General features: G+C 40.6%; 1 protein-coding gene across 3 annotated transcripts in view; it reads left to right on the forward strand.

The window, feature by feature from the left end:
* CFAP61 (cilia and flagella associated protein 61) overlaps positions 1-25740 on the forward strand; it is a 481993-nt gene that overhangs the window by 185132 nt on the left and 271121 nt on the right. For all 3 annotated transcript variants that reach the window (XM_033939263.1, XM_033939265.1, XM_033939264.1), the window contains one exon: positions 1993-2127. In XM_033939263.1, coding sequence (XP_033795154.1) covers positions 1993-2127 — 135 coding nt within the window. The remainder of the gene's footprint in view (positions 1-1992; positions 2128-25740) is intronic.

The following is a 25740-nucleotide window of genomic DNA, read 5'->3' on the forward strand; positions in this document are numbered from 1 at the left end:
TGCTCTTCTTTTGTCCCTTGATACTTAAATTTTGGCAATCCATTTGGGATTAAATAAGTAGAATACTGAAAGTTCCATTGCCATTGACATATGACGTAGTGCTGTTTGGTACGTTATTGAAGGCCAAGAGTCCAATAACTCCATTTAATAGACTACTTCTCATCATGACGGGAGTTGCCATACAGCTTATTTGAAAAATTGGGACGGGTTAAACTATAGTTTTTGGTGGGAATCCGTGTGCCAAACATAAATTTGAACATATGAGTGCAATACAATTGGGACATAATAAGAAATTCAAGGAGGTTTGGGACCCACTGACAAATTTAGTAAAGATTGATTATTAGTTTAAGCCCTATGATTATACACATCCAGGAGGGGGGGGGAATATGCCTTTAATTTATTATTTGATTGTAATTTTGTTTGTCTTGATCACTTGTATTACTCTTGATTGTCTTTATACTGTATGAAAGGGTGGGTGGGTGGGGGAAAGCGATATGTATTTATTATATCATTTGATGGTATTAAATGCTGTTTATTTTGTACATGGTTTGATAATATGTTGCACTTGATGTTGGTTTTTAAAATGAATAATGATATGGAAAAAAGAAGAAAGTGTAGAGTAGATCAGTGATCCTTAGTATGTATCACATTAGGATAAAAATTTGTATTAAAAAATCTTGCACTGGAACTATGGCAAATTATAGCCAGTTAATTGAATATTATATATATGTTTAACCTGTAACCCGTTCTGGGCTCTTTGGGATAGAAAACAAATTAAATAAATAAACTTCTATTTGAATGTATTTGCATTGTGCTTTTAAACAGCAGAATGTGAAAAATATAAAGAGTATGAAAGACTTTTGCAGGGTACTTTATCTTGACTTAAGGAGGTTGTCATTAGCTCTTTTGTTGTACACTTTTATTGTTGGTAAAATAACTACTCCTATTGGCCAAAATTAATATAGGAGAATAGAGATGTTCATATAGAGCAGGGGTGGACAACCTATGGTCTGCCACTAAATTTTCTGTTTCCTCTATGAAGATATAAGTCACTAGAACTCGAGCACGAATCGATGGCACCTAACAACAACAAGATGATGGGAAGTATACACAGAAAGGCCATTATCCAGAGTTTGGGTCATTTTAAATACTGTATTTTGCAAATATTTTCAGAATAGCCACTCTGGCAGTTTGTTTCCATCATTTTTAGTTCAATTTTTAACTTATTTATTTATCCCAAAATGTCTAAGGAGCACTGTGAATTTCCAGTGCTGATGTTATGTGATGTTACGGCCTACTAAAGATAATGTGTATAAAGGTTGCCCACCCCTGATGCAGAGGTACCCTTCAGCATTTTAAAAACATTTTGTTGATTAATGTCTAACAAATAATGATAAGGTATGAAACTTTAATAATAATGGAATGCACAGAAGATATAGTTTTAGTTTGTATTTTGCCACTTGAAGTCTATAATTATGAAATAACCAAGAAAGAAATCCCCAAGAGCAAGGTAAAATAGAAGATCATATAGCAAAATGAAAAATATATTATTTAGAAGTAAGATCAGAATTAACGATCAGTCTATATGAAATCTCAATATAAATTATTTTAACATCTGCCAAACAAGCAAAGGTTAACAGTGAACAGATAATACTTAATGAGGTCAAATTGAGCTGATTCATGATTGCCATGGAGAAAAATATCCTCCTGGGGAAAATACTTGTACTGAAAAATCCCATAAACCAAACCACTTGTTTATTTGTCATTCCCACAGAGATAGTAATGTAATTACTCTCATAATTATCTTCATTAGTGACAGGCATTATCTGCAATTCATTCCTCTGCTCTAAGAGTATGTTTGTTTATTTGCCGATTTTTCTCTCAGACAGCCAACACAATTAAGAATATTGTATTTGCAAAGCCATACAGCAGACATCTGCAATGTACTGTTCTGACATTTTCCATGCTAAAGTATAGATTGCTGTCTTTCAGTTTCAGAATCCCTGTGCCCATTCCCTGACATCTGCCCTTCATTACATGGTTCCCGTGCGACCAAGACGACAGATTGTCTATCCTCTGGAAAAGCTTGGCATAAATGCTCCATCAAAGCAGGTCTCCAAGGATCAGGTGGGTAACAGAAGCAGCAGCAGGCAGGAGGCACAGTGCCAGCGAGTGCAAGGTTTGGCAGATGGGATGACATTACTGCTGTAGTGTTGAATAGGCTGCTTCTTAATTACAGGGAACCTGATGTTCATACCCTTACAGGCTAAGCTTTCGTAATGCGTTATAGTGTCCCTAATTTCAAACAACATGGTTTGGAGCTGCACAGTAAGAATCTAAAGTCATTATCATGTTTTTTGAACATTAGAAATAATCTAGTGAAGATTCCAAATTACTACTGAAATAACATTGCAGATATAACTGCATTCCTTTATAGAAGTAAGCTTCTTTGAGGTAGGGAAAACTACATTTTTTTCCCTGATTTTACACTTATGAGTTAGATTTGTGCTCTCAAGAGAACAATATGTTGCTACCTTCAGATGAAAAGAACAGTCAGGAGACATTCTGACTGTTCTCTTTAGGACAATTTATTCTTCTCTTCAACATAAGCAAAGTATTCAAATGTTTCATAGACACAGAAAAATGCTGTTAAATGGCAGGAATTAACATATGCCCTTATGAAAACAGTGCCATTTTGACTGCCTTCTACAAAATAATCTTCAAAATCCTATGCCAATAATTGTGAAATCTCTCAACCCAATTGTATGGTGCATTTCCTCTTTAATTCTTCCAAGGGGCTGACATCTAAGAAATCATTCCATAACAAAGCCTGTATCATGGGAATGAAAGAAAAATTATTACCAAGGGCTCTATTCTCCTTCCTCAAATCAGTAGTAGAGAGTTACTTTAATGATTTCATTTGTAGAATTGACTTTGAAGAGTATAGTGGCTTGCATCAGCTGTAGATTCTTACTGTACACTCCACAGAAACCATCCATCATCCCATAATCAAATAAAGGAACTACATTAAATATTTACTGTATGCATTACTGTACTTTTTCAAGGCACCTTTAAAAAGTGCCCAATGTGCATTGCTTGATATATGAAACGTGCATGAATATGTGGGAAATCTCAGTCTGAGAAGAGAACATGCTGAGTGGTGCTATGATCAGGGTATCGTTTTTCATTGCCATTTATAATTTGCTAAAGTGTGGTTATTTTGTTTTTTTGTTGGGAAGAAATGTAAAGCAAAACTTATAGGGTCTCCCCATGGGTATGTTGTGGCCTTATCTGAAAAGACCTCAGTCCAGGGCTTTGACTCTTGACAACTCCAATGGATGCTTTAGTTATGGGGACTGGTGAGGGAGTGACTGCCTTGCTGAAAGTTAGCACTATGTTGAGTCCCAGCAATGCATTGCACTACCCACTCCTACTTGTGTCTATGCTTGCACTGTTCCGGGGCATCCTGTGTCTCACGAGTGTTTAGCTTGGGTGAGCCTAGCAGAGAGTACAGTGCAGCAGAAAGATTCAGGCATTATATGAATGAAGTTGGAGTAAGAGAGCTATAACTTGAGGAATTGTTGGAGAATGTAGACCCCTGATTATACAATGGAGCTGGCAGAAGAGGTAAGTGAATTGAATAGCTCACTCTCACTTTGGCTTTACCCACTTAGAGGTTTCAAAACACTTACTATAACTCCTAGCTCCTTATGTAACATATTAGCTTCATTAGAACAATCTATTACTTCTATTGAATTGTTAGCTTTGGATTTTCAAACTCAAGTTTGGTACAGAAGGAGGATTTAAAGAAACAAAGAAAGATAATGTCTAAGGAAGAACATAGGGTGACACAACTATTTTTCATTCAGTCTGTATTGATTCAAGATAAAATGTACTTATAGATTAAAAACAGTAGAAAATCATTCAAGAGCACTTTCCTGAATTTTACTGTTATTTCCTTAACTTCTTTAAGGGAGGTGTGGATATTTTTAAACATCTCTGGGGAGACTATTCTACCAGTCAGAATGGTCCATTATTTGTCTATCTTCCCAGTACCTCATACAGTCAGGGTGAGATGGAAAGACAAATCAATAAGCTCTCATACCCAGGTACTGTACCCTAAAGGACAGTCATACAAGCTTCCACTTTGTGTAACTTAAACATTTAATACTCTTTTTCCAGCTTTCTTATAACGTGATCTACTTCCCAACATGAAGTACATATGCAAATTAGCTTTCTCTTTCTCTTTCTCTTTCTCTGACTGAATCAACTGCACACATGAATCCAAGTCACCTTCCTTCCAGAGTTCTTCTCAGCAGTCTTTCTTCTTCCTAGAATTCCTGGGTTTAATAATCCAAAACATTTAATATAACCAAGCTGGCTCTATGTCATTTCAAACACAGGATACTGTTCAGCTACTGCCCCTAGAAAACGTATAAGACCTTTGTACTATCTCCACCCCTATGGCTTTAAAAACAAAAGAAAATAAACTTCCAGGATAAATCCACCTGACTTCAGTTCCTTAGAAAAGGAGCAGCAGCCTGCCTTCTCAGGTAGTTCATGGCTGCCTTGCCTTGACTGCTGCTTCTCCTCTACTACTTAATTTCAATTAATCCAGCATTGGGTATCCTCCTTTATCCTAAGACAAGCAGAAAGCATATTCTCACTTATGGGTGATGCCATCCAAAGAGCCTGGTATGAATAGTCTGAAAAGTGAACTGTCACTTTAAAATTTTTTAGAGCTTCTTGACTACCCGCACCGCGCATGTGCAACTGCCTTCCCACCCGACGCTCGCTCTTGCAGGTCAGTTCTTCATTTTCCGCGGACTGCAGAAGTGTACTTTTTTGCTGACTCCATGAGTTGCCGATTGCCTTCCTGTTCTGTTTTTCTTTTCTTGTTTATTTTCAACCAGTTTCTCTTTCTTTTACATAAGTAAAAAAAAAAAAAAAACATAAAAAAATATATAGTTTCTTTTCTTTTCCTCAGCCTTTGGCCTCACTTTCTTTTCTAGGCGAGACCCTTTTTTCTTTTCATCATTGAGTTCGATCTCGCCATTCAAGTTTTCTCCATGTCAAAGCCTATGATGGACTTTAAGCACTGCTGCAGGTACCAGAGGTTAATTTTGATCATAGACTCCCATAACTGGAGCCTCAAGTGTTTGGGACCGGATCATCCAGTCCTGTCATAAATGTTCCACTCTTCAAAAGGGCTCTTTAAAAGCCAATCGACTTCAACAGGAGAAGCTCTTCGGTTCTGGCATCGGCATTGAGACTTCTTCTGTTCCAGCACCAATGAGACCATCAACATGGGGAACTTTTTCTGCATCGGGGAAGCCAGATGATACCTCACTGTCTTCCATCAAGCGGTACTGGTCTCTACACCATCAAGTCTCTTGATGCAGACCGCTCAGTGCCGCCAACGATACTTGGACTTGCAGGTTGTCTCTCCATCTAGGTGTGCATCCTCATCGAGGTCACATCACCAAGACAAACTGGTGTGCCTTCAGTACTGGTGCCTTCTGCTCAGCAGACGTCGCAGGCCTCGACCGCATTGAGTCTCTTGATGCAGGCCACAAGATGACATCATCACTCTGCAGACCTGCATACTGCTTCTTCCATTTGGGGTGTATCGTCTGCTGGGTCACCCATACTGAGGCAGTCTGCGGCACCGTCGGTACTGGCTGGTGCTTTATTGGTACTGGTGTAGTTCTTCAGAGAGAAGCTCGATGACTTTTTGAGAGGGAGATCTCCAATGTGTTCAAGTCTCACTTCTCCCATCTCATACAGTCGGCTTCTTTGGTACCAGTTCACCTAGACCAAGCTTCTCTGGAGCCTCCTGGTACTTCTACACCTAATCCCTTGAGGCATCAAGATCCTCCTTTGGGATTTCCTGCGAGAGGACGTCGTGATAGTTCTCCAATTTGATCTTCCTCTCCGATGGCTTCTTCTTTTTCTCTTCTGCAACATTGGATCTCAGCATTAGGATTAAGGGCTCCTTTTACAAAGCCGCGTTAAATTGCCGCACGCGCTAGCTGCTACCGCCTCCTTTTGAGCAGGCGGTAGATTTCCGGCTAGCACACGCTGATCTGGTGCGTGCGATAAAACCACTAGTGCAGCTTTGTAAAATGAGCCCTAAATCTTCTCCAGTCCGAAGTTCCAGACCTCAGCTTTGGACTTCTTCCTCACATCTGCCTCCTTCTTTTAAAAGGAAGCATGCTTCTCCACCGACTTCTTCACCATCGTCCTTGGAGCGTTATCGGAAGCATCGCAGGCCTTCTGGTAGGCATTTTTCCCAGAGGAGTTTTCTGATTCCAGGTCTGACTCAGATTATGGTTTTCCCTTTCTGAACCTGAGTCTGTTCCATCTTTTTCCAGTTAGCGAGCATCGCCTGAAGATTTGGCCTTTGCCTCATACATCAAGCAAGGACTTGTCTCTTCCACTGGAGCCTGATGTCTCATCAGCTTCAGTTTTCATATGCCAATTTTGCTTTTCAGCAATATTTATACTTGGACTACTCTGCACAAATTTCCATTCCTGGGAAATTCCTGGGAAATTTCCATTCCTGGGAAATTCACCATGGGCTTAAACCTGTATGGTGCTTTTTTCCTCTTCCCTGCGTATCTTTTCATCATCCCAGATGGTTTTCTACCATGTCGGTACATTCTGTACAGTTCCACTAGCATGGCTGGAAACATTTCAGTCAGCTGGTCCAGGATTCCATCAAAGTGTTACGCCTGCATGATAGTCTTTGTTCTCTTCTTTGCATATGATTTTTTGTGCACGCTAGCGAGTTTTAACAAGGGTTACCCCTTATCAGTTATATCCTCGCTTCTTTCTGATCTGGGTGCTGTTTTTCTTTTGCAAACAGGATCATCCAGTTTTTCCTCCGTAAAGTCATTGTTATACAGTTCTTTCAGAGGACGCTTTCTTTTTTCTCAAGGTTGTCTTTCCTGCAACCATTCCTTCAGGATCCTTCTAGTCAGAACCTTTTCCTCCATTTCCTTTCTTTATTATTCAAGGTTCAAGAGGTTTGGGAATGGCTGTGGGGGAGGAGGAGGCCATTACATCCCTTTTAGGATGCCTTTTTATCATGACCATTACTGATTCCACACCGGTCCATTCCTTTTTCTTCCCATCTTTGCACACATGCATTGAATGTGCTTTAGACCGTTCTTTTAATCTAAATTAATTTAGTTACCTTGGCAGTGGTTTTTTCTTTTCTCTAATTCCATGTCAAGAACACGAGAACACTTGGACCAGAGAAATTTTTTCACTTTTCTCTTGTTTCCTTTTTCAATTTTCTCTAGCAGCGGCTACAGTTTTTTGTCCTGAATTGGAAACAAGTTTCTTTACACATTCTTTCCAATTCTTTCATTCTCCATATATTGGTCATACTCAAACAAGAACTGACCACCATTATCTGTCAGTCCCTTTATCACTTGAACTCCTAGATCAGGGTCTAGCATCCTCCAACCCTGCAGATTTTTCTACCATTTCTGCTCTCCAGATTTCATCTCCTTCATCTGTATTCATTGCCCCTACTATCTTGGTGCCTCTTGGGATGTCTTCAACAATTGCTACTCTTTGTCATCCTTGCAGACTCTTTTTGCCTGCATCCAGAAAACTTTCTGGACTGCTACTATCAGCAGCAGTGAACCTGTTTTTCGCTGTGGTCTACTCTTCACCATCATCCAGATGTTTTCTCCTCCTTTATATTCTCAGTGTTTGAATACCCTCTGCACTTATCCAACTCAGCTTTTAACCACCTTCAGTGCTGTTTGCTGTAGTGCTTTTACGACATTCTGTGTATGGGTTGTAAATATTACTTTATTGCTCGTCCTCTTGTTTCCACTTTCTGAAAGAGTTTTTCCACATTCACCACCTGTTAAATCTCCTCAGTGGTTTGCCATCTTAATGTTACTATTTCACTTGGAGTGTATTTCATTTTCAACACTTCTCCTCTTTCAATGAATAACCTCTCATCAAGGATGTTGGTATACTTTTTACAAATTTTCTCCATGTTCTGGTACTCTTATGCATCAACTCTCTCTCTTATCAAGAGTAGTCACAGTTTTTCTCTTGAAGCCTCAAATATCCATCTTCTTTCTTACTAAAGCCTTCTTTCTCATTCTGTAGGTTTACGCTTCATTCTTTCCACGACAGTGCAGTTTTGCTTTATTGCTTGCGAGAAGCTAAGCTCCATGGAATCTTTACTTCATTTTTCATCCCCTTCATTCCTCGGGATGAACTGATCTGTTTTTCAGCCTTCTTTTGTTCTCTTGGCTTCTGACCCTTTTTCTCCTTCTACTTTGCTCAGCCTGAGCTACAATAAGAACATAAGAATAGCCTTACTGGGTCAGACCAATGGTCCATCAAGTCACTAGTATCTGGCCCAAACCGAAGGAGTAGCAATATTCCATGCTACCAATCCAGGGCAAGCAGTGGCTTCCCCTATGTCTTTCTCAATAATAGACTATGGACTTTTCCTCCAGGAAATTGTTCAAACCTTTCTTAAAACTAACTACACTATCCGCTCTTACCACAACCTCTGGCAATGCGTTCCAGAGCTTAACTATTCTCTGAGTGAAAAAAAAAAAAATTCCTCCTATTGGTTTTAAAAGTATTTCCCTGTAACTTCATTGACTGTCCCCTAGCCTTTGTAATTTTCGATGGAGTGAAAAATCGATCCAGTTGTACTCGTTCTACTCCACTCAGGATTTTGTAGACTTCAATCATATCTTCCCTCAACCGTCTCTTTTCCAAGCTGAAGAGCCCCAATCTTTTTAGTCTTTCCTCATACGAGAGGAGTTCCATCCCCTTTATCATCTTGGTTGCTCTTCTTTGAACCTTTTCTAGTGCCACTATATCTTTCTTGAGATAAGGAGACCAGAATTGAACACAATGCTCCAGATGAGGTCGCACCATGGAGCGATACAGGGGCATTATAACATTCTTAGTCTTGTTAACCATCCCATTTTTAATTCCTAGCATCCTGTTTACTTTTTTGGTCGCCGCCGCACATACAGCCTCAGTCATGGCAGTTGTTATTTTTCATTCTCACGTTCCACTATCATAGCTGGAATCTATACAGCAGATTCTTCGTTCTGCATATCTATTTACTTTTCTCTGCTAGCTGCACATGTCTTTCTACTCTACTGCTCTCTTCGGCCAACTAGTTTTACATTCATTTTTTTTTCTCTCATTTGGCCAACTCTCTCTCCATCCCATTTCATTCAGCTAGGGAGTCCCATAGTTAGACAAGTTTCTGTTGAACAAGAGCGTGCGCTGGTAGGGCTAGTCTCAGTTAGGATGCTGGTCTTAGACCAGAGGGCCGCCGCGTGAGCGGACTGCTGGGCATGATGGACCACTGGTCAGACTAAGCAGTGGCAATTCTTATGTTCTTATATATAATAATATGCTGCATGCTTTTTCTAGGATAAAGCACAGTTACTTACTGTAACAGGTGTTATTCAGAGACATCATCCAGATATTCTCACATCCCTCCCACCTCCCCTGGTTGGCTTTTTAGTTTGCTTATAGAACTGACCTGCTCAAACGAGCAACGGGCGGGAAGGCAGTTGTACATGCGCAGTGCGGGTAGTTGCGAAGCTCTAAAAAATTTTAACGTGACAGTTCACTTTTCAGACTATCCATACCAGGCTCCATGAATGACATCACCCATATGTGAGAATATCTGCCTGCTGTCTCCGGATAACACCTGTTAAAGTAAGTAACTGTGCGTTATAGTCCCAGGTATCTTCAATGCTGTCAGCAAAAATGCTATTTCAGTTCTTTGTTCCTTCCTGGATTCTACTGGCAGTGCTTTTCCTAAGGATATCATAATTCATCAGTACAGTACACTGATGTGGGGCTGGGCATTCCTTTCAACCCACCCCTCTCCCCCCCTCCCCATTTACTTATCTCAGGAGAGGTTTTATGCCTTACCAGAAAATTAACTGTCTCCTCCCCCTGCACTAGGATTGGAATATTTTCTTTCAATATTTATGGGTTGAGGGAGTTATCTTACAAATAAATTAGAAGCCCTCCCTAAGAGCTCTTATCTATATTTACCATCTCCCTCTCTTTAAAGGGACATGCTGACTGAGAGCGGGGATTTCTTCTGTCAGCTTCCAGTAATACTCTATGAATACTATAGGGTACTCCAACACAATAGGGTAGTATAAACACCTTAACAGTTTTCCCCAAACATGCTGTTATAGGATTGTGACCCTGTGACAAGAATCTTAAGGACTTCAATGCTAGATGTAGTGTACTTGGACTTTAGAAAAGCCTTTGACACGGTGCTGCATAGGATATTGATAAATAGACTGAATGCATTTGGTATAGACCCTAGAGCAGGGGTGCCCAACGCGTCGATCGCGATCGACCAGTAGCTCAGGAAGGCAACTCGAGTCGATCGCACTCGTGTTGCCGTCCTGATCTATGGGCCGATCAGCCTTCAGTGTTCTCCCTAGGGCCTTTTAGCTGGGCGGTCCGCCCAGCTGTCATCTGCCGCTGCTGAACATTAAAAAAAACCCCAAAAAAAAACCGGCTTGGAGATTTCAGCCCCTAGCGAACTTATGCTCCGGGCTCTAACGTGTGCGTGCAGGCTTCTCTTCTCTTCCCTCCGAAACCGGAAGTTATCCCCGGGGAGGGGGAAGGGGGGAGAAGGGAAGCCTGCACGCACATGTTGAGAGCCCTGAAGCAAGCGTTTGCTACGGGCTAAGGCGGGAGACATGTTAGTGAAGCATTTCCTCTTCTTGCTGCCGGGTCCTGCCTACTTTCTGTTTCCGCGAAGGCAGGACCCGGCAGCATTTCCCCCAACAGTTCCTCGCGATGCTGGTCGGCCGAAGCAGGGAGAGGTTGGGGCGGCGGCGGCTTTTGGGCGTGTTATTGGCGTCGGTTTTCGGGCCTGTTATTGGTGGCGGTTTGGGTCCTGGTCCCCGATGGCAGTTTGGGTCCCCGATGGCAGTGGCAGTGTCTTGGGGGAGGGCAGGGAGAAAGAAAGAAAGAAAAAGGGCAGGCAGGGAGACAGAAGGAAAGAAGAGAAACAGAAAAAAAGGAAAGGGAGGCAGAGAGAAAGAAAGGGCAGGAAGAGAGGAAGGAAAAGTTGGGGGAGGGAATGAGGTGTGGAGGAGAGGAAGCATACAGGCTGAAAGAAGGGAAAAAAGACTGGATGCACAGTCAGAAGAAGAAAGTGCAACCAGAGACTCATGAAATCACCAGACAAGGTAGGAAAAATTATTTTATTTTAAATTTAGTGATCGAAATGTGTCTCAATTTATATCTGCTGTCTATATTTTACACTAAGGTCCCCTTTTACTAAACCGCAATAGAGTTTTTTAGCGCAGGGAGCCTATGAGCGTCGAGAGCAGCGCTGGGCATTCAGCGCAGCTCCCTGCGCTCTAAAAACTGCTATCGTGGTTTAGTAAAAAGGGAGGGGGGTATATTTGTCTATTTTTGTATGGTTGTTACTGAGGTGATAGTGCATAGAGTCATCTGCTTTGACCTCTTTGAAAAACCCTGGAATAGGAATGATAATTAACATTTTCTATGCGTACAGTGTGCATTGTGTTTTTTTTAAATTTTATTGTTGGTAGATCATTTTGACTTGGTCATTTTAAAAGTAGCTCGCAAGCCCAAAAAGTGTGGGCACCCCTGCCCTAGAGCGACAAACTGAATTAAAAGCTGGTTAAGCGGAAGGAGACAAAGGGGAATGGTAAATGGAGTTTCTCTAGCATCCCTCCAGACCGGCAGCTGTCTCAAGAGAGCAGACCCCAAAGGCACTCTAAACCAGTGGTCTCAAACTCAAACCCTTTGCGGGGCCACATTTTGGATTTGTAGGTACTTGGAGGGCCTCAGAAAAAAATAGTTAATATCTTATTAAAGAAATGACAATTTTGCATGAGATAAAACTCTTTATAGTTTGTAAATCTTTCCTTTTGGCTAAGTCTTAATAATAATATTGTCATTTATAGCTAAAGAGACGTATGATCAAGAAACTGTTTTATTTTACTTTTGTGATTATGATAAACATACCGAGGGCTTCTAAATAGTATCTGGCGGGCTGCAAGTGGCTCCCGGGCCGCGAGTTTGAGATCACTGCTCTAAATTGTAGTCTATACCGAACAGGTGGCCAAGCGTACAGTTGATGCTCCTCTAAATTCAGAAAACCTGGAGAGGTGGGGGAAATGGGGGGAGGGACTCGACCCTTCCAAGTGTGGCATCCCCGAGGTCAGTAGGACCCTCGATAGAGTTCTCCAAGCTCTGTCTGCGGGAGTTGGTTATTTGGTTGAAAGGGGAATTTAAAAAGAGCAGCGGCATTTGGTTTGGCTGACTTAGCTGGCAAACTGGGGGGTGTTTCTGAAAGGCTCTTTTTCTAATCAGTATTCAGCAGTGTTTTCCCTTTGTATTCTACTTGTAAGTGGGGAGTTGGGATGTTATTGTTTTTCAGTGATGGGACAAAAACGCACGAGACAATCAAGCGCCGACAATACGGCGCAGACAATCGCATGCAGGACATCAGCGCACCGGACTTAAACTTAATTTTAAAGTGCTCTGAGGGGGGTGGGGGGAACCCCCCCTTTAAGTTAGTACTGTTGCTGCTGCCGTTGGGGAGGGGGGAAACCCCCCACATTACAGAGGAAATTGACATTTTTCCCTAAAAAAGGGAAAAACGCCTCTTCTCTCCAACACCCGCACCCAACAGCAGTGCAAGCAGTACTAACTTAACTGCGAGGATTCCTTTCCCAAACCCCCACTTGGAGTACTTTAAAATTAAGTTTAAGTCCGGCGCGCTGATGTCCTGCACGCATTGTTTGCTCCGTATTGTCGGGGCTCGATTGTCCTGCACGTTTTTGACTATGAACCTTGGTTTTAAGCATTGTTGTTTTCTGCTTGGTTATTCGTTAAGACTGATTGGATTTTTTTTTGTAGTGAATAGGCATCATTTTTCTTTGATAATATACATAGGGGGGTGGGGTGATTGGAAGATAAGATGTAGCGAAATTGAAATTTTGAAGGAATATGATAGTTTTAATGATTGGATAGAAAGATGGGAGGGGGGAGGGTTTTTAATTAATTTACATATTAAGAATATAATGTATGATGTTCAAGTGTTATATGATAGTATTTCATGTTGTTCTTTTTGTGCACTTGATGTAAGTTTGAAAAAGAATAAAGAAATAAAAAAAAAAAGACTGATTGTAATAGGGACTGCACAGCCCACTTGTACTGTAGCCAAAAGTTAGTGTCTCAGTCTCCACCTGCTAGCAGAGGAAGGTATACCCATCCGTTTCTGTGCCAATCTGGAGGAACTAAAAGAAAGAAAATTAGCAGGTAAGGGCCTAATTTCTCCTTGCTCAGAGGAAAAGGATGTTGTTACTGGAGTGCCACAGAGATCTGTTCTTGGACTGACTATTTAAAATCTTTGTGAGTGATAGTGTGGAAGGAATGTCTGACAAAGTGTCTTTTTGAGGATAATACCAAGCTCTGTAATATGGTACACACTCTGGAGGGTGTGGATAACATGAGGTGGGATCTGGAGAAGCTTGAAGAATGGTCAGGCAATTGGCAACCAAGATTTAATGCTAAAAAACGCAGGGTCATGCACTTGGGCTGCAAAATTCAGGAGAATAGCATAGTATAGGAGGCGAGGAACTTCTGTGCATGGAAGAAGAGCAGGACTTGGGGGTGATTGTGTCTGATCTCAGGGTGGCAAAACAGATAGAAAAGGTGATGGGCAAAGCCAGGAAGATGCTTGGGTGCATAAGGAGAATGGCCAGTAGGAAAAGGGAGGTGATAGTGCCATAGTATAAGTGTCTGGCGAAGTCCCATTTGGAATACTGTGTGTAATTTTGGAGACCACTCCTTCAAAAAAGATATAAATTGAATGGAGTCAGTCCAGAGGGCTTCTACAAGACTGGTTAGTGGCCTTTATCATAAATCATATGGGGACAGACTTAGAGAACTTAATATGTATATTTTGATGGGAGAGAGAGGATATGATAGAGATGTTTAAATATCTCTGTGGCATTAATGTACAGAAGGAGAGCATTTATCAAATGAAGGAAAACTCTGGAAGGAGAAGGCATAGGATGAAGTTAAGAGGTGATAGGCTCAGGAGTAATGTAAGAAAATACTTGTTTACAGAAAGGGTGGTAGATGTGTGGAATAGGCTCCCAGTGGAGGTGCTGGAGATGAAGACTGTTTCTGAATTTAAGAAATCTCTTAGGAAGAAGAGGAGATAGGGGATGGAGTGGAAGGACAGACTGGATGGGCCATTTGGACGTTATCTGCCATCATGTTTCTATGTATTTTTGTCACAATGGCCGTGAGTTAAATTTTTTAAAATGGGACAACAAAATTATTTACAATAGAAAAACCAGGTTCGAGAAATGGGCATCGACATGGCAGATGAGGTTCAACTTGAATAAGTGTTAAGTGATGCATGTCGGTAACAAAAATCTCATGCACGAATACAGGATGTCCGGGGCAGTACTTGTAGACACCTCCCAGGAAAGAGACTTGGGGGTTCTGATCGACAAGTCGATGAAGCTGTCCGCGCAAAGGGCAAACAGAGTGCTAGGAATGATAAAGAAGGGGGATCACGAACAGTCTGGAGAAGGTTATCATGCCGCTGTATCAGGCCATGGTGTGCCCTCACCTGAAGTACTGTGTCCAGCACTGGTCGCCGTACATGAAGAAGGACATTGTACTATTCGAAAGGGTCCAGAGAAGAGCAACTAAAATGGTTAAGGGGCTGGAGGAGTTGCCATACAGCAAGAGATTAGAGAAACTGGGCCTCTTCTCCCTCAAAAAGAGGAGATTGAGAGGGACATGATCGAAACATTCAAGATACTGAAGGGAATAGACTTAGTAGATAATGACAGGTTGTTCACTCTCTCCAAGGAAGGGAGAACAAGAGGGCACTCTCTAAAGGTGAAAGGGGATAGATTCTGTTTGAAAGTAAGGAAGTTCTTCTTCACCCAGAGAGTGGTAGAAAACTGGAACGCTCTTCCGGAGTCTGTCGTAGGGGAAAACACCCTCCAGGGATTCAAGACAAAGTTGGACAAGTTCCTGCTCAACTGGAAAGTATGCAGGCGGGGCTGGGCTCAGTTAGAGCACTGGTCTTTGACCTAGGGGCCGCCGCGTGAGCGGACTACTGGGCACGATGGACCACTGGTCTGACCCAGCAGCGGCAATTCTTATGTTCTTGTTTATTTTAAAAGATTCATACTCATGTGGGCTTAATAACTATATAGAGAATAAGAAATTAAATTTATAACAATTAAGAAATTCTTTACAATGAAATCTTTTTAAAAAGCAGCAATTTGAAAACATGTTTACTTTTTCGCCATATGAGGGTGTTTTATCATCCATCTGTTCTATACAATTATGTAATTATCAATAAAAGAGTTGACTAGGTGATACAGTATAATTAACAAGAATAACTAAGCCACATTGAAAAATAAGATGACATACATCTGCTGAATTGCTTTTTTTCTGTATTCATTTATTTTGGTTTGGTATTGTAGTGGTAATAAGTATAGTCAAGCTGGCAGAGCTTATTGCACATAGTAGCATTACTGTTTCTATTAATGCTTACAAAAAGTCAGTAGCAAATTTTCTAAAGGTCAGCACAGCTGGTAGATGTCTAATATTGGAATACAAGGATCAATTAAATATCAAGTAATAATGTAGTTAAGAGTTAGATGGTTAAAAATAAACATCTAATAGAGAAGACTGTTTTTTTAAAGAAGGGATTGCAAGTCTTTAATCCAGCTGGTGCTTTGGTGGGAACATAAAGTACTAAAGATGATTGGAGGTAATTTGGTCTAATTTCATGTAGAACTTTAAATATAAAGATTAACATTTTAAAAAGATTTTTAAAATGAAATGGCAATCAGTGGAGCTTTATCAAAAATGGTGTAGATCTTCTTATCTTTTTCCTCTCAAACAACATTAGCTGCAGTGTTTTGCAGCACCTGAATACAATTTAATAGTTGATTTTTTTTTTTTTTAGGAAAACGCAAAGATTACTACTATTACTAATCATTTCTATAGTACTACTAGATATATGCAACATTGTACACAAACTGAAAGACAAAGGGCCTGATTCTGTTTAGGGCGCCGGTCTTGACGGCTGCCTAAGAAGCGGCCGGGAATCATTTGTAAATCATGCATCAGCATCCCATACAGAATCGTGTCTACCTTAAGGAACAGACGCCTTTTCCCCGATTCTCTAACCAGCGCCAGTTAGAGAACTGCATCTGCCTGATTGCAAAGATAGGTGGCTCAGCCGCCTATCTTTGTTGATATATCCCTTGCTATCAGCTGATTGTGGCACAGGAATCCCTAATCAGCTGAGCCGGCTGCAGCAGAGGAACCCCCAACCCCCCCCAGAGATCAGCAGGAGGGATGCCCACTCCCTCCTGCCTGACATCCCCCAGCACCCCCCTTGAGATCGGCAGGAGGGATGCCCACTCCCTTCTGTCACCAGGCCCCCTCGAACCCTCAACAACCCATCCTGAACCCCCGACACCCCAATACCCCACCCCCTTTGGTATCTGGGCCAATTGGAGTCTTGGTCCCCTCCCCAGTGTATCTCAGAATGAACCGGGAAGAGAGAGAGAATTGAGGAACAGAATGCCATTTTGAGGAGGTGGATCTTCCGGCAGGAGGGAGTGAGCATCCCTCTTGCTGATTTTTCCCTACAGGTACCGGGGGGGGGGGGTTATTGGGGGTTTGAGGGGACCCGGTGGTAGAAGGTAGTGGGCATCCCTCCTGCCAATCTCAAAGGGGGTGTTGGGAGTTGTCAGGCAGGAGGGAGTGGGCATCTCTCCTACCTATCTCAAGGGAGGTGTTAGGCAGAAGGGAGTAGTCATCCTTCCTGCCGGTCTTTTTCTACAGGTATGGGTAGGGTTACCAGATTTTCCAGAAGGCAAATCCTCCGGAACCCATGGCCATGCCCCCAGTTCCACCCACGTCACGCCCCATTCCACCCCATTCCGATTGTCTTAAAGTTCCCTTTAAGTATTCTTACTAGTGCAGCCCGATTCACGATTCGAATCGGTTCACCGATTCACTTTGGGTGAATCGATTTGAATCAATTTAAAATAACAAAAAATTGGCTTCCCGATTAGGCTGACCCTCCCCCCTCGCCCCCTAAAGCAGGAGCGGCAGAGCTGCTCTTGTTAGCCAGCCACTGCCGCACCTGCTTTAGGGGGCGAGGTGGGAGGGACAGTCATGAAGTGCTGCTGTCCAGTTCCCCCCCCACCCCGGCGTCCGGTTCCCCCCCCTTGGCGTCTGGCTTCCCCGCACCCGTTTACCTTTGAATAGTAGCCTGCACAGAAGATCGCAATGTTAACGATGTCTGCAAACAGCTTCGGAGCTGTTTCCTCTGCCGCGGTCCCGCCCCTCCTCAGACATCAGAGGAGTGGTGGGACCGTGGGAGAGGAAACAGCTTTGAAGCTGTTTGCAGACATCGTTAATGCCGCGATCTTCTGTGCAGGCTACTCTTCAAAAGTAAATGGGTGCGGGAAGGCCAGGGGGGAAGCTGGACACCAGGGGAGGCCAGGAGGAACTCGCAGGCCTTCCGGGGGAGGGGGTGTATGAGCAGTCCTTCGGTGTGGGGAGTGGGACAGGCCTTTAGGGGGAACAGGCAGGCAGGCAGGCCTTCAAGGGGGGGAGACAGGCCTTCAAGGGGGAAACAGACCTTCAGGGGGGACAGGCAGGTCTTCAGGGGTGGGGTGCAGGCCTTCAGGAGGGGACAGACCATCAAGGGAGGGGGCCCTGATGTAGAAGTACACGGAGGGAGGGATAATGGGTCTAAAAATAGAGGAGAAGAAGAGAGATGATGGACAATGGGATTTAGGGAGGGAAGGAACAGAAAGGGAGAGAAGTTGAACACAAGGGATGGTGTGGAGATGGGATAGAGATACTGGATAGGAGGGCAGTTGAAAAAAGAAAGGTAGAGATAGTGGACCCTGGGGTGGTGGGGAAGGAGGGAAAGATGCTGGATGAAAAGGTAGTTAAGAAAAGATGGATCTGTGGAGGGAGACGAAAAAAAGGAAAGATGCCAGAGGACAGAGATGGCAGGTGGATGGTTAGCACGGAGAAAGAAGAAAGAAGGAGACCCTGGCAAGCAAGTTATCAGAAGACAATCAGAGCCTGGGACCAACACGATTTGAATAATGACCAGACAACAAAAGGTAAGAAAAATAATTTTATTTTCTGTTTTGTGATTACAATTTGTCAGATTTGAAATGTGTATCCTGCCAGAGCTGGTGTTAGACCGCAAACGTTAGCTAGGATTTAACAGAGAGAGGAAAAGTCTTTTTTGTTTGTTGATTTTGTTTACACCACAGCGCCAGTGTGGTTAGGAGAAGGCAAGGGGGTGAAGAGGCTATAAAAGGGGTAAAGAGGCTATAAAATAAACCCACCAGGATGTTTGAAAAAAACACCCAATTGGGAAGGAACCAATTCAATAGGCTGAATCGAATCAAAATTTTTTTTCCTGAATCGGGCAGCACTAATTCTTACCATAAAATCATTGGTGCAGTGGTCAGTTTTTCCAAAGTGTTGTCCGACAGAGGTGACATCCTTTTTGGTATTACAATTTTTAATATGATATCTATGTAAGTTGATTCTGGTCTTTAGCATTTGGCATGTTTCACCAATGTAACATGCCTTTTTGCACTGAATGATGTTTGCCACATTAGAAGATGACCCACCCATCTCTCTTTCTATTCCTAAAACGCTTTCATATTTTCCTTATATATACTGATATTTGTCAACATTTGCTTATTTCTGATCTGAAGAAGAAGGGTTACCTTCAAAAGCTGTCACCCAAAGGGGGAGACACTACAAAGCAAAACAGTTCTCTGGTTTAATTTAAAAAAAACAAAAAAAACAACCAACATGCTTCAGACAATTGCAATATCTTTACCCTACAGTTCAGGCAAATGAACTTCCACAGGTTCTACAGTGAAAACCAAAACAAAACAATTTCACTGGCTTTTTCCCAATAAGCCAACAGTTCATAGAAGCCAGTTTGTATTCTCAAAACAAACTCAAGCACTTCTATCAGGTAAGTAACATCCAGTTCAGAATAATGTCCTGGGCAGCTCCATACCACTCCAAACAAGGAAGAAAAAAAAAAAATACTTTTACTCCTCTTCCTAAAGACCTGGACTTCAAGTAACTGAGTCCTGCTCTTCACCAGGCTCTTGCAGTTTCAAAAAGAAAAAAAAACAAACCCTTATAGAAACACAGTTCCACACTGTTGCCTATCTAGGCCATAGCAACTTTCCAATTCTGAGGAACTGGGACAGAATTGCTGGGTTCATTCTAATAACAGCTTTTAACAAGCACCCACAAAATTCCCTACTCGAGGTATTTTGTGAACCCACCCCACAATTCTGGAAGTCTGTTGCAATGCAACAAACAAACAAAAAACCACACACCAGCTTTCTTAGTGCTCAGTCCCAGCTAGAGTACAGCAACTCAATCAGGGCTGTGCACAATTCTAGCCCATCTCCCACTGCTGTGAAAAACAAACTTCTTGAATGTAGTTCTTGGTAGCTACTTCATTTAGCCAACTGTCCCAACAGCAAAAATATCCAAAAAGAAAAAGGCAAAATAAATTACTGGCAAGAAACTGCCAAACTCATCCATTTGCTCTACGGTCTCTCCAGGCATTTCAAATGCTGTTATTTCCATATTTTCCTCTGGGGTTTCCAGTTCTGTAGTATCCTGGGGTGCTGGGCCTTCCTATTCCATGGGCTCCTGCTTGGTGCGTTGCCCTTGCCTGGCCAGAAAAGTCCTATCTGCCAGGTCTTCCTGAGCTACCTGCCTCACACTCTTTGAGAGCTGTTTTAAGTTGTTAAAACCACTCCCTAGCTTACCTGGCTGGGGCACAGGTTTGTCTGCTCTCTGGCTCCCTCTCAGTTCAGTAGATGTATAGCAGCTTGGGAACTTTGTGAACTTGTTCTCCTCACAGGCTCTGGCTCTAGATGGGTTCTGGGTCAGAGTCAAGCTCATTCCTTCAGGATAGGCAGCCCTGACTTCTGCAGCCTCTGAGGCTCTACATGCCACTGGTTTCCTGCCTTTGGGGACTGGTTTAGCACAGGACTTAACCTTGACTGGTTCATCTCTAGGGATATAAATGTCACAAAGCTCATCATATTTTCTATAAAATCTGCAATAGAGTAGACACCCCAGATGGTGTAAATAACATGAAGAAAGACCTAGCAAAGCTTGTAGAATAGTCTGAAAATCGGCAGCTAAAATTTATTGCTAAGAAATGCAAGGTCATGCATTTGGGCTGCAAAAACCTGAGGGAATGGTACAGTTTAGGGGGTGAAGAACTTATATGCATGACAGAAGAGCAGGACCTGGGTGTGATTGTATGTAATGAAGTTAAGGTAGCCAAACAGATTGAAAAGGTGATTGCAAAAACTAGAAGAATGCTAGTTTCAAGTTTCAAGTTTATTAGATGGCTTGATTGACCGCCTTAAACAAAGTTTCTAAGCGGTGTACATTTAAAAAGTTACATAGGTTGGGTAACAAAACAGTCCATACAATTAATAAATAAACTTATTGTGCTAAAAATTAACATTGTTAAACACAAGGTAAGGAGGGATGAAATACAATTTGTAAAGTAAAGAGGAGACATCAAAGGAAAATACAAAAGGGTAATAAGACATTTGAGGGGAATAAAATAAACAAAACAATAAGATAAAAGATTAACTTGCAAATGCATCTCTAAAAAGGAAAGTTTTTAACTCATTTTTAAATTTTACAAACTCTTTCTCCTCCCGTAAAAACATAGGGAGGGCGTTCCATGTCTGCGGTGCCGTACAAGAGAAGATAAATTGTCTCCTTGTGTTGATAATTTTTAGGGAGGGAATAGATAAAAGATTTTGTTCGCTAGATCTCAAGGTTCTCTTTGCAGAATAAGGGATAAGTAATCTAAATAAAAATGCTGGGGTCTTATTATATAAAGTTTTAAAAATAATTGTACATAATTTATGAGTAATTCTATGCATAACAGGAAGCCAGTGAGCCTTTTTAAGGAGTGGTGTTACATGATCAAACTTTTTGGATTTAGTTATTAATTTAATTGATGCATTCTGAATAATTTGTAGTCGTTTTATTTCTTGTAAAGCAATTCCTTTAAATAGGGAATTACAATAATCGATTTTAGATATCACCAGAGAATGAATAAGTATATTTAGTGCTTTAGGACAGAGAAATTTAGAAATAGAACGAATTTTCCGCAATCTGTAAAAGGTAGTTTTCACAATGCTACTGATATGGTCATGAAAGTTGAGTTTATTATCAAAGAATACTCCTAAAATTTTAATATTTTTAACTAATTGAAGAGGAACGTTTGAAATTGAAATAGGAGTAACAAGAGAAAAACTATCCTTCCAGGGAAAAAGCATGACATTAGTTTTTTTAATATTAAGAGCTAGTCTGTTTTTGTCCAGCCAATGATGCACTTGATCTAGTTTCTCATTAATAGCCGAAATTTCATTTATGTTGTTATTAACTAATGGGTGCAATAATTGTATATCATCGGCATAGGCAAAAACATGAAATCCAATAGATTGGCATAGTGTCAATAGTGGAGCCAAAAAAATATTAAAAAGCAAAGGTGAAAGAATAGATCCCTGAGGAACCCCATGTGTAATATGTGAGGGTAAAGATGAAGATTCATTGAAAATAACTGTGGATGTGCGATCCTTAAAGTATGATGTAAACCAAGCTAGAACTTCATCTGTAATCCCTACAGAATGAAGTCTATCAAGGAGTAATTGGTGATCAATCGTATCAAACGCTGCTGAAAGATCAAGCGAGGTTAACAGCACCGATTGATGATGATCTAAGAAGTATTGAATAGAAGTTGTCATACCGATAAGAGAGTGTTCCGTACTATGATGCTGTCTAAAACCTGTTTGATTTGGGTGTAACACATTGGTTTGTTCTACAAACTCTGAAATTTGGTTGAAAACAATTTTTTCAGTTAACTTTGCCAAAAATGGAATGTTTGAAATAGGTCTGTAATTATTTAGATCAGTTGGACTAGTATTTTTTGTTTTCATAATTGGTCGGATATATGATTTTTTCCAGTCTAATGGCACTGTGTGTTGGTTTAAACTTTCTGTAACTAGTACGTGAATCTTAGGTCCAAAGATGTCAAAATATTGTTTAAGAATTAGTGGTGGTATTTGATCAGCTTTGGAACCCTTGATATTCAGAGTTTTTAGAATAAGTTCAATCTCCTTTAGGCTTGGTATTTTAAATTTTGAACATTTTGAAGATAGTAAATCTTGATGACTTTGATCTAAATCAGTTGGAAAGAGTAGGTTTTTAAATGATTTCTTGATATTGATAATTTTATCAATAAAATAATCAGCAATTTCTTGAGCTGTGGGAATTATAGTATTTGAGTCAAGATGTTTATTTTTACTTGGAGTTATATTATTAAGGATTGAATAGAGAATAGATGGGTTTTTAGCCTTAAATATTTTCTCGGAATAGTATTTCATTTTGGTTTGATTTATTTTTTTTTTATAAAGTTCAGAATATTCCTTATATATAACTGAATTTATGTGAGTTTTATCCTTCCTCCATATACGTTCACGAGATCTTAATTGTTTTTTTAGAAGTAGAAGTTCTGTGGAAAACCATGGGTTACGGATTTTACGAGCAGAAATGATTTTATTTTGTATTGGAACTAATGTATTTAAAGTGGATTGAATGGTCTTATTCCACATATTGGTTAAATCGTCTATTGTCTTAGTAGTTGATTCTGAAAAGTCTAAATCAAATGCAGTTTGTAATGTTTCCCTAGAAAGTTCATTAAAATTCCTGACGGCAATTATTTTTTGTTTAACTTTATTTTCTATATTTGGATTTTCAAAAGTTAGCGAAATCAGATAATGATCCGACCATGGAACTGGAAGACAATGATTAATCGTGAAATTATTCTTTTCTGACAATGGAATTAAAACTGTATCAATAGTATGACCCGCTTGGTGAGTTGGCTGGGTTATTAAAGAACAAAGATCTAGTTGGTTAATAAAAGAAAAAATGGTTTTTGTAAAACTGTTATTTTGTTCATCAAAATGAATATTAAAATCTCCCAAGATCCATGGATTTGATGAAGAACTACCAAATTCAAAAAGTAAGGATTGAAGAATAGTAATATTATCTGAGTTTATTGGAGGAGGTAGGTAGATTAATAGCACATCTATTTTGGGTTTGTAAATATTCAATAGGTGAGAATCCTGTAGATTTGTCCACTTGAGTTATTAATGGATCTTTAAATATTACTGCCAGTCCTCCACCTTTTTTATTAAAACGATGGTTAAAATAAAAAGAAAATCCATTAGGGCAGGCAAATGTGAGATATGCTTCTTCTCCTTCTGATAACCACGTTTCAGTTAAAAATAAAATATCTAAAGAGTGGTATGAAATAAGATCCCTGATGAGATGATATTTTGTTTTAATAGAACGAGGCTGCATAGGGAGAGGTATGGCCAGTAGGAAAAAGGAAGTATTGATGCCTCTTTATAAGACTTTGATGAGACTTCATTTAGAATATTGTGTACAATTCTAGAGCCTGCACCTTCAAAAAGATATAAAAAGGATGGAGTTGGTCCAGAGGAAGGCTATTCAAATAGTGCATAGTCTTTGTCATAAGGCGTATGGGGACAGACTTAAAGATCTCAATCTGTATACTTTGGAGGAAAGGCAGGAGAGGGAAGATATGATAGAGACATTTAAATACCTACATGGCATAAATGCGCATGAGTTGAATCTCTTTCATTTGAAAGGAAGCTCTAGAATGAGAGAGCATAGTATGAAGTTAAGAGGTGATAGGCTCAGGAGTAATCTAAGGAAATACTGTTTTACAGAAAGGGAAGTAGATGCGTGAAACAGTCTCCTGGAAGAAGTGGTGGAGACAGAGACTGTGTCTGAATTCAAGAAAGTATGGAATAAGTATGGAATTCAAGAAAGTATGGAATAAGATCTCATAGAGAGAGGAAGAGATAATGGTTACTGCGGATGGGCCATTTGGCCTTTATCTGCCATCATGTTTCTATAAAATGCACTGAGTTAGTCCAATAAAAGAAATATTACTTTATTTCCTTTGGTTTTTGTTTTATTTATATTACCTTGGAAAGTGGACTAACATGGCCATCACACCATATTCAGTTGATGGAACTGCATATGTTGTTTTTAGTATTATCCGCACAGTTGCCTTTTTTTGATAATTTGCGGTATATCAAGTGCTAATAAGTAGATGTGTAAAAGTGTTTCACAGTAAGCAGAGCTCTTGTACGTATGAGCCAGGCAAACTCAGAATGAAGCACACATCCGCACAGTTCTTCTGCACCTTTAAATATAAGCTTTCAACATATTTTTTTAACTTAAAAGCTTATATTTAAGTGCAGAAAATAGGTGCCAGTGTGTGAATTTGATTTTTGGTCTGCTGTGGCTTGCATATATTCATTTCTCACTACCAGCACTTAGGAGCTTAAATGGGCTTCCTTCTGCTTCCAAATTAAATCAAAAACAGCAGATTTTAAAGAACAAATTTGTGGGAAATCCTCTTTTCAGACACCTCAAAGCCAGCTTTGAACTGGTGTTAGGTTTTCATCAGTAAGAGTGGTTTCATTTTGTGTGCTTTCTCTGAGCTTTGGGAGGGACCTCATTAATATCTATTTGACTACATTTAAATACTATTTGTGCTAATCTTTGGTGCATACATTGTTTCCTGTGCTAGAACTCCCTGATCATTCTACATAGATTAACGCAGGCATTAGTCAAGTGCTAATCAGCTCTGGTGCCAGCATTAGGTTCTGAGCATTGGCCCTTGAGAATCTGGTTCTCTCTGATAGGAAGAGCACTTCTCTCTATCAGCATCCAGCTATAGAAATTTTGCTAAGAAATGTGTTTGATCCTTGCCATCCCCAATGGTAGGATATTGGAATTTATTGGAGTAAATCCTGAAGTGAAGTAAAGAAGAGACTATAAACCTTTTTTACAGTTACAGTTGTCAACACAGTGGAGAGTAGAAAACATGAGAAGAGATCCTTCCAAAATTAGAAGAATAGTCTGAGGTCCGGCAATTAAACTTTAATGCAAAGAAGGAGAAATACAAAATAAGAGGCAAGAGATTGATAAATATGTTTCAGGAGAGAGACCTTAGGGTGATAGTATCTGAGGATCTCAAGGTAATGAATCAATGTGACAAGGCAGTGGCCATGGCCAGATGGATACTAAGTTGCATAGAAAGAAGTATAAGCAATAGAAGAAAGGAGGTGTTTATGTGCCTTTATAAGTCACTGATGAGTCCACACATGGAATATTATGTTCAGTTTGGAGCCCAAATCTTGCTAAGGACATAAAAAAAATTGAAGTGGTTCAAGGAAAAGTGACAAAAATGGCATGCAACTTGCATTATAAAACATGAGAAAAGATTTGATGATCTGAATATGTGTACCTTAGAGAAAAGATAGAATAGAATAATTGGGGCAGGGTGATCAAAGCCCCCAGGTAAGTATAAGCACTCAGGTAAGTATAAGCACTCAGGAAAAAGGAGCAATATCTGGAAAGCAGTATACATTAATGTTCGAAGTATGGGAAACAAGGTTCTGGATCTAGAGGCTGTGATAGAAGAGGCTGAGTTGGATTTAATGGTAATCACAGAGATGTGTTTTACGG

The sequence above is a fragment of the Geotrypetes seraphini genome, chromosome 3, assembly GCF_902459505.1.
Source record: "Geotrypetes seraphini chromosome 3, aGeoSer1.1, whole genome shotgun sequence".
Lineage (NCBI taxonomy): Eukaryota > Metazoa > Chordata > Amphibia > Gymnophiona > Dermophiidae > Geotrypetes > Geotrypetes seraphini.